The sequence below is a fragment of the Apis dorsata genome, unplaced genomic scaffold (genome assembly GCF_000469605.1).
Source record: "Apis dorsata unplaced genomic scaffold, Apis dorsata 1.3 scaffold_898, whole genome shotgun sequence".
Taxonomy (NCBI): Eukaryota; Metazoa; Arthropoda; class Insecta; order Hymenoptera; family Apidae; genus Apis; species Apis dorsata.
This window is the reverse complement of record NW_006264013.1, coordinates 68,049-77,908: the sequence shown is the minus strand read 5'-3', so window position 1 is coordinate 77,908 and position 9,860 is coordinate 68,049. Positions and strand designations below refer to the sequence as shown.

Genomic DNA, 9,860 nt, shown 5'->3' with positions numbered 1-9,860 from the left:
TATCATAAATGATTAACAAAAATGAAAATTTTTACATTCATAAAAAATTTTTTGATTAAAAAATAATTGTATTTCAATGTTTGTTTTTTTAATTATTTAATTTAATAAATTCAAATAACAAAAGGAATACAATAATATCTTTTAACCAATATATCTTTCAGACATAAGTTATGTATATTTACACAAATTTTTAACATCAATTTATTTGAAAATAAAGCTCCGTACAAAGAAATTTTATTCCGTATTTTCAATTTATTTTTTCATATAGATTCATTTCCATCTTGTATTACCAATTCGAAAACATTCCGTAAAATACAGAAAAATGTAATATTAGTATAATATAATGAGCGACCTAGAACTGCTTTTTTTTAGGGATACATTAAAGGTACCAAAATAAAGGCTATAAATTACTGATTGCACAAGCCATTCTGTAATATTTTAAAAAAATGTTGACGCAACATACTACATTCACTTATTTTTACTACAAAGGTATATTTTTAAGTAAAAACTAGTAATCCATTAAAATTATACCTTTTTCTTTTGAAATAGGAATCTTCTTACGATTGATGTTGTTCAATGTTAGAAGATTCTTGACAAATCTGCTTCACAAACCGTTGAAGAAATCTAAACACGACATCTTTGTATTCCCCACAATATAGAAAATACAGTTTCATTCTGTTTACTCTTACAAAACTTTTATTATTTTTATAGCAAAATTGTGGACACAGGTGCAGGGTACTCAGCTGGTGCGAGTAAAGTGATCGGTAAACTCGGAAAGAAAGGGGTAACATCACTTTGCATCATGGATGATCTAAGATCAGTTGTCCATAGCATATCTCCGAGTCCATTCTTTGGCATTACGTATTGCTTCGCTTTCATTTACTTTCCAAAGTTCAGCTACATCATTTGCCAAAGGATCATCTGGATTTGGTGCACTTAAAAGTGCTTGTATTGATAGTAAAACTGTTCTGATTTGAAGAGCAGGACTCCATTTGTCTTTAAGGATATCCAAGCAAATCCTGCCCAGTCTATATAGCAAATATAAATAATTTTGAAATATTAATGTAAATATATAAAAAATATATAAAAAAACATATATTTTTCTAGTTTCAATCTTATTTATCTTATTTCACATATTATATTATATAAGATAACATAGTTTAGAAATTAATATTACAAGTTAATAATAATTAAAATATTTACATTAATACAGAATTCAATTTAATTGATTTATTGTTTTTAAGAAACTTAATTTTTTAAAAATAATAACTACAACATTACCTGTCTATATTTGGATGATAAATTTTTGTAATGAATCTAACTTTAGGAGCAGACATTGGATAGTCTTCTGGTAGGAACAATTCAAGTTTAAAAAGTCCACCTTCAAATGGCGAATCTTCAGGTCCAGTTACAATTACATGAAAATACCTAGCATTTGTATCATCTGGCACAGCACTGATACCAGGAACTGGTTCTTGCATTAATCTTTGTGTTTCTTTAATAATTCTCCTTGGTAGCGCAGCCATGTTTGATGAAATATCTCTAAAAGAAATTCTTATGCATCTTCTTATTTGTTCCCTGATTAATAATATATTCAAACTAGAAACATAATTATCTTATCAATGTTGAAAAACTTTGTAAACTTATACTTAAATAACATAATTTTGTAACTTATATAAATATTATATCTTATAAATAATGCAATAATTATTAATAAGTTATTATAAAAATATAAATAAAATTATAATAAACAATTAATAACATTAATACAGATGTACAAGTAAACTAATAATATAATTTTTAATATGTTTTACTTAATTAAATGTATATTAAAATTATTTTATATTTTAATTCATATAAATATAAATATAAATAAAGCATAAACATATTAAAATAATGATTATAAAACCTATATAAAATTATTATAAATATAAAAATATAAAAACAAATAAATATATTGATATTTTTAGTTAAACACATTGAAAAATATATAATATTTATAAATATAATATTATAATTTAAACATGATTAACATAAGAAAATTTAGGTTATCAAAGAATTTTTTTTATTTCTATAAATATCATATACATTATAAATAAAAATTAAGTTTTAAAAATTTTAAATTATATAAATATCTCATAATTCTAATAATTCTAATAATTAAAGTTCATTTATTGTAAATTGACAGTTTGTCACGCTAAATATAATGAAACAAATAATTTTTATATTATTATATACAATTAAATGAATGATTTATTGTGTATGATTAATAATGAAACCAAATAAATTATTAAGAAAACAAATAATAGAATAATATTTTAATTTTTGCCGAAATATTTCTGCCAACCTTCAAAGCTGTTGAAAGCAGCATTACTGCATATGCGTAAACAAAGAATTCATGCACGAAATCACGTATCATGTAAAACTAAAGTATACAAAGTTTCTCATTTATATAAAAAAGTTTCAAATAAGAAAGATTTACATATATCAGTAAAATACGTACGATTATCTGAAAATATCCCCGCGTCACCCCGCAAAGTGTGGCAGATTGTCCGCCTCTATGGTAGCCTTTTCTTCTAGAAACCTCGAAATCGATTTTTAATCTTATTTTCGTAGCACTTTTGTGTTTCGTGATAATCGGCTTTAAAGCCGACTTCAAAAATCTGCTTGGGATCTATGTTGCAACCCCAAAGAGATACTGTAACGTAGTGTTAATTAAATTTCCACACGTAAATGTGAGTTACAGTCCTCGCAACCGCTTCTCGCGATTCATCTTATCACGCGTTGATGGCGCTGTATACGAATTCACTGCGTAAACCAATTTAATAATCTCTAAATATCATTTTTGTCAACGTAAAAAATAATTTTTAAATTTAAATAATTCATATACATTTATAAGCTTTTTTTTTATTATAAATTTGGATAATTTTATTCTCATCGTAGTTTTTACTTCAATTTCTAAGATAACTAATAAGAATTCAAAATTCTTTCAAAAAAAAACATTTTTTTAATTGTATTTTACTATTTCTCTTAAAATATCAGTTAATAAAATTTATTTTTTTTAAATTATAATTTTTATTGATTTGATATATTGCTAGTAAATCAAAAAATTATTATCTAGATATTATATATTATTCTCAAAATAAGACAATATTTTTATTATATTTTTATTATAGTTAATAAATTATATTATAATAATATTATTTAAAAAAATATAAAGTTAAAATTATGATAAAAATTATAATAAAAGTTGTTTAAAAATTCAATTTAGATACTTTATAAATATAAAGTATAAGTGTATAAGATACTAAATATATAAATAAATAAAATACATATATTTTCTTGGTTGAATTGTTAAAGTATATAATTAATAAAATGAAAAATAATTTAAAGTCTTATAGTATTAATGCAATATGATATTATTTTAATCAGTATATTTATAACTCAATAACGCGATTGCAGTGTTTAATGCAGCAATATCAGTGCAACCAACAAACTGCCGCGAAACTTAGACGATATTTATTATAAAATGTCTTGTATCATTATTGAAATGTCAATTCGGAGTTCTTATTATTTGAAAACAATTTATAGTCAACCGTTCTTTGATAATTTGTAATTGTAATTTGTAATTATAATAAAGGTAAGTTGTGAATTAAAAATATAATCATTATGATGATCATTATGATACTTACGCAGTATATATAGTATATAGATTATGAAAATACAAATATATTTATTGATTGTATCATAACAATAAATAATATTGATAACATTATTAATATATGATTAATTAGTTATTTATATATAATAATAATTATTTGTTTCTTTGTGATATCTAAAATGTGAATGTATGATAATAATATAACCTTAAATTACAATAAAATATAAAATTCTCAGTTTATTATAAAACAGTTAAAATTTTGTACATAAAATTTTTTTTTTAAATTATTATCATTTAAATTTTTTATTTAATATGAAAAATATATATTTGTAATATTCCTAATGAAATCAATGAATTATTAAAATTTAATATTTAAAATCTTTTTAATCTATTCTTTTATTTTTACTTTAATGCATATAAACTATGTTTAAATATATATCTGTAATTGAATAAATAATATTTAATTATAATTTTCTTATAGAATTTAATTAAAAATGGCTGATGTAAGATTACTTATACAAGAAGAAGGTCGGGCAGCTAGAAATTTGATAGCTTTTAATGTACCAGTTGGAACAAATAATACTGAGAAGATCACTAAAAAACCTCCTAGTGTTCCAAGAGTATCACAAGCAAATACTTCTAAAAGATCTATGAAACCAACAACTAGAGTAAGATCGGCTTCCACAGGTCGAGATAAAAAATCTGGTAAATTAAAATTCATAAAATCAAAAATTTAATAATTTATATATTTAATTTTTTTAAATAAATATTTTGCATTTAATATCTTTATTACTATTATTTTTTAAAAATTTCAAATTCATAAATTTTAAATTATTTTCCTTTTTTTTTATATTAGAATTACAGGCAAGATATTGGGCATTTTTATTTGGTAATTTGCAAAGAGCAGTAGATGGTATTTATCAAACATGCGAAGAAGATGAAAATATTTCTGAATGCAAAGAAGTAATATTAGTTTTAGAGAATTATACCAGAGATTTTCATAATTTAATTGAATGGTTTAAAGTTAAATGGGCTTATGAAAATTCACCTCCTCCTTTAAGACGTACTCCTTTAGCTTGGGAAGTTAGAAAAACTTCTCCTTGTCGAATCTGGAATTCAACAATGATTCCAAAATCCAATAGTCCTTTGCAAAGAATGAGTCCTACTGAATCACTTTGTAGAAGTCCTATTGATCAGATTATTTCAGAGAGTAAATCTGTTACTGTAGACAATAAAATAAATCATGTAAATTGTAATGTAAAAGGAGAATCTGTGCATAAATTGATAAAAGATAATAAAAGTAATATTTCCAAGAATAATATAATGAATGAAAAATATAAAAATGCAACTGATAAAGGAACGATTCAGTCATTAAATAAAGATAAATTAACTTCAATAAAAATAAATAAAACTTTTGTAAAACACACAGTTGCTAAAACCAATAATAGTATTATTGCAGAGCAAAAAGCAAATGAAAGTTCATCTCGTAACCTAAAAGGGAAATTGGATAAAGGTGCATCAAAAACAGTTAAAACTGGAATGCATTATACTACCATCAAAGTAACGGATTCTGATGTAATAATTGAGAAGAATGAGCAAATAGTTTCTATTGATAAGAATATACAATTGATTACTTGTACATCAACAGAAAAAGAATTTTCTAAATCTAATAATATAGAAAATAAATTGAATTCTCAAAATAATTTTCAAATAAAACCATTAGGTCCTAAAAATGACTTAGGACTAGGAAAAAATGAAATCAATGCTAAAGTTAAAAGACAAAGTACAGGAAAAAGTATTAAAACTATTGATATAGAAAATGTAATGGAAAATAAAATTACAGAATCTAATAATGTGACAAAAGAAAATAGTAATATTACAATAAATAAAAATATACAAAATATTACAAAAATTTCCAATAAAATTAGTCAAAAATTAAAAAGACAATTAAATGTTAATGATAATACAAATAATAAAATAATAAAATCTACATCTAATACATCTTCCAATAATCCAATTAAAAGTTCAATTAATACAAATAAACCAGCATATTCTACTGTGTCACAAATGAAAGTTAAGCAAAAGCAATCAAGTCTTTCAGAAACTCCAAAATTTATTAGAAGTAAAACAACATTAAGTGATAAAAATACATTAATTTCAAATAAAATAAGACCTGGCACATCTGTAATAATTAGACAACGATTTCAGTCAATTGACAATAAGGTATAATTTTTTTTTTTTTTGATATAATCAATACTAATTTGAATAAATAATATATAATTATAAATGTTTATTAGATTTCAGAACAAAGTTCATTAAAAAAAGATCAGAATAGAGATATAAATGGTTCAGTAGAAGTATTAACAAAACAAACATATATTAAAACAAAAGAAGAAACTGATGGTTGGCAAACAGTTCGTAGTCGTTGTAGGAGAGGTAGTACACATAATTTGAATATGTCTACAAGATTTCATAAACCAAGTACAGCAACATCATTACCAGCATTATCAATTGAAAGTCCTTCTGAAAAGAATAAAAAAAATTGTTTAACTCTAGATAGAAATAACAAACAGAAAAAAAAATGTATTGTAGAAAAAGAAGGAAAAAATATATGTAACGAGGTACAAAAAGTCAAAGGCGAATCAGTTGTAAACCTTACCATTAAAGATAAGGTAGAAGAAGTTTTCAAGAATACTGTTAATTTAAATGAAATAAATTCTACATCAATGATTGCAGCTATTTTTAAAAGTGATGCAGAATTACTTGAAAAACGTATACAACAATTTATGACTGCTCAAGCAGAAAGAGAGAGAATAATTTTAGAAGAAGAAAGAAAAACTGAAGAAGCCGATTCGCAACGATCACAACAATTATCGGATGAAGAAGCTTCTTTACATAGACAAATTTTAGAACTAGAGTGTACCGAAACTGATGTTGATACTGAAACTGATGAAACAGATGGTGAAATGATACTTGAAACAGATGAACAAAGAACATCTCCTAATATAATGCCAGATGATGTTAGTTTAGAAGATAGGTGAGCTAACTTTTTTATTACTTTATTTTTTATTTTTATAATATTAAATTTAAAAGAATTTTTTATAGGTATGAAAATATGTTAGAAGGAATGTCTTGGGCAGAATGCGTAGATACACTTGCTCAGTTACGTGCATTAGTTGCTCGTCATCCTGGTAGAGCTTTAGAATTACATCAGAAATTATCATCTCCATCACGAAAAAGATCATTACCTGAGACATTGCGAAGATATCAAGCAAAACAAGCTTGTGCACAACATAAACGTCAGAAATTATTAATGGAAAAATCGCAAAGATTGCGAGAATTATTAAATAAAGTAAAAGATGTTAAAAGTGCAAAAAACCAATTAATAGAAGATAAGAGAATCAGAATGGAAATGAAATTAAAAAAAGCAGAAGAAAATAGAACACAACATTTATTGGAAATAGTTCGAAAAGCTCATGATGAAGATTCTAAATTAAAGGAAATTGCATTTATTAATGAACTTGAAGCACAAAATAAGAGACATGATTTTATGGCATTATGTCAAGAACAAGAAGAAAGATTACAAGTAACTATAAGTATTTATACATTTTTAATAATAAAAATTATAATAAATCTTTCTAAATTTATTGTTTTCTTCAAGGGAATTCAAGAAGAGCGCCAACGCCGACAAGAAGAAAAAGCAGCTAAAGAAGCTGCAGCTGAAGAACGTAGACGGGCTTTGGAAGCAGAACGACAATTGCGTATTCAAAAAATGAAACAAGCACGTCGTGAACGCGATGAAAGAGTTGGTAAAATGCAATTGGAAAGAGAAAAAGAACGTCAGGTATTTATATAAATGATTATAATGATTATAATGATATAATATAAATGATTAATAAATTAATATAATATTAAATTGAAAATAATTTATTAGGAATTAGCAAGAGAAAAAGCTAGAGATAGAGAAGAACGCTTATCAGCGCTTCATGCAGCACAGTTAGCAAATCAAGAAGAGTTACAGAAGAAAATAGCTCAAAAACAGCAAGAATCAGCTAGAAGACACGTTGAAAATATAGAACATATTCGACAAAGAGCAGTTGAATCTTCAATTTTAAGATCAGAAGAAGTTCCACCTACATTAAAATCATATCCTGCTCAAAAGCAATGTTCTTTATGTGGAACACTTGTAAGTTTCAATTTATTATTATTTTATATTATTATTAATATTATTTTTATAATATTATTATTATATATAAGTTTATTTATTGCTTAAATAAATTTGCTATAAAATTTGTACAATATTTATGTTTATTATATTTTTTTTATAGATACCAAATGAAGTATATTTATTAAGTCATTTAAAAGGAAAAATACATCTCGAAGCAGTACGAAATACACATGATGGTCGTGAACCATCACGAGATGAATTACAACGATTTAATATATCTCAAATTCGTGATGTTCCAATTTCAGTCATTGAAAATAATAATGCTAACGAAATTAAAGCTTCAAAAGAAAAACAAAAAGCATTAAAACGTCGATGTAGAAAAATGAAACAACGAATGTCATTACGTGGTAAAGAATGGGAAGATAATCATAAAACAGATGTAAATCAATCTATTGAATCAACTAATAAAGCAAAGTTTCGTCGAAATTTAAAAGAATTGGATCGATTATATAACAATCATTCTAAAACTGCTTGGTCAAGTGTTGCTATTGCTGCTTTAGAACGTTGTCTAGGTGAAATAACAAGAGCTTTTTCAAAATCGGTAATATTAATATATATTATTCTAAAGAAAATTATATATTTTTTTTTTAATTTAAATGTGATAATGTGATATTTTAAAATATTTATAAAACATTCATAACATTTTTAAATATTTTAATGCAAATGTTATTTATAATGTTTCAGTGTGCATTCGATCAAAATGTATTTCGAATATTAAATGGATTTGATATTTTGACTAATTTGTTGAATTTGGGACTGCAAGTACAGAATACTTCTCATAATTTACCAAATAAGTAAGTATAATAATTATTTTCGAAATTTTCATATTTTATTAATTAATATTTAAAATTAGTAATTAAAAATAATATTAAGTTTTATAATATAATACAGAATAAGAATGAATTTAAATATATTTACATTTTTAATTGTTTAATATTTTAGTTTTATATATTAAATTTTATTATATTTAGTATTTATGTATTAAAGTCGAATATTAATTTTATATCTTCAATTAAATATCAATATTCATATTGTTAGAAATTATATTTTGAAATTATATTCATATTGTTAGAAATTATATATATAAAATTCTAATTTATTTTGTGTTAAAATATTCAATTATGAATAATAGAATAACATTATTCGATAAATTTTAATTTTTTTTTTTCGATTTTCTAATCTATGATATATATTTTTTATAGATTTTAATATTGAATACAAATCTGTAAATTATTTGTCCTCAAAAAAAAATAAATTTTAAAAAAAATAGCAATTTTAAACTTAGAAAATATCTATTTTATAGTAATAATTTAGATTCTCTCGAATAAAAAAATAAAATAATATAAATTGTTATAACATCTAAATAGATAATCGAGATATTAAGAGAATATTGAAAATACTAATATTCTTCAATTTATTATTTTTTAACTTATTATTTAAAATATTTAATTTATAGAACAAATCTTTTTGCTAAGGAAAGCATTAACAACAATAAACAAAAACTATAAAATTATTTTTATTTTTGATTTAAGAACGAAATAGTTAAACAAAATATGTGACAACAACAATAATAATCAAATTATTAATATTAATGATGGTCGTCATCTCTTGCCATATACTGAAATCAATTATGCTATAGGTATAGCATAATTATTATTGTATATTTTGCCAAATTATATCAGTTTTGTATATTGTAAAAACAAAAATGATTTTGTAATTTTTCTTGATACTTTCCTTAGCAAAAAAAATTTGATTTATTGTATAGTTAAATTTTCTTGTAGAAATCTTAGTTTTTTAAATAAATTAAAAAATATTAGCAAAAATAAATATATTTTCAATATTCTTTAAATTTTGATTATTATTTGATCAATTATTACTAAAAATTGAAAAATTACAATCTTTTTTAAAATTGATTTTAAACAAAAATTATGAATTTTGGAAAAAATGATTTTGATTTAGTATATTAAAATC

At 22.9% G+C, this 9,860-nt stretch overlaps 2 protein-coding genes across 5 annotated transcripts in view; one reads left to right on the top strand and one right to left on the bottom strand.

Moving 5' to 3' along the window:
• Window positions 1–407: 407 nt before the first annotated feature.
• LOC102673784 (ubiquitin-conjugating enzyme E2 N) lies at window positions 408–2,839 on the bottom strand. The gene is made up of 3 exons (XM_006623519.2): window positions 2,504–2,839; window positions 1,282–1,542; window positions 408–1,028 (listed from the first exon to the last, which is right to left on the bottom strand). Exons 2-3 carry the CDS (start codon window positions 1,524–1,526, stop codon window positions 818–820), a joined length of 456 nt encoding a protein of 151 aa, XP_006623582.1. The 5' UTR covers window positions 1,527–1,542; window positions 2,504–2,839; the 3' UTR covers window positions 408–817.
• Window positions 2,840–3,472: 633 nt separating this feature from the next.
• Window positions 3,473–9,860, top strand: part of LOC102673573 (S phase cyclin A-associated protein in the endoplasmic reticulum) — a 43,622-nt gene continuing 37,234 nt past the window's right edge. For 3 of the 4 annotated variants that reach the window (XM_031514144.1, XM_031514143.1, XM_031514145.1), the window contains exons 1-9: window positions 3,473–3,640; window positions 4,143–4,366; window positions 4,518–5,884; window positions 5,959–6,698; window positions 6,755–7,247; window positions 7,323–7,505; window positions 7,596–7,847; window positions 7,990–8,430; window positions 8,574–8,683. In XM_031514144.1, the coding sequence (XP_031370004.1) occupies window positions 4,156–4,366; window positions 4,518–5,884; window positions 5,959–6,698; window positions 6,755–7,247; window positions 7,323–7,505; window positions 7,596–7,847; window positions 7,990–8,430; window positions 8,574–8,683 (3,797 nt within the window). In that variant the 5' untranslated portion in view covers window positions 3,473–3,640; window positions 4,143–4,155. The remainder of the gene's footprint in view (window positions 3,641–4,142; window positions 4,367–4,517; window positions 5,885–5,958; window positions 6,699–6,754; window positions 7,248–7,322; window positions 7,506–7,595; window positions 7,848–7,989; window positions 8,431–8,573; window positions 8,684–9,860) is intronic. The other variant, XM_006623517.2, reaches the window with a different exon arrangement.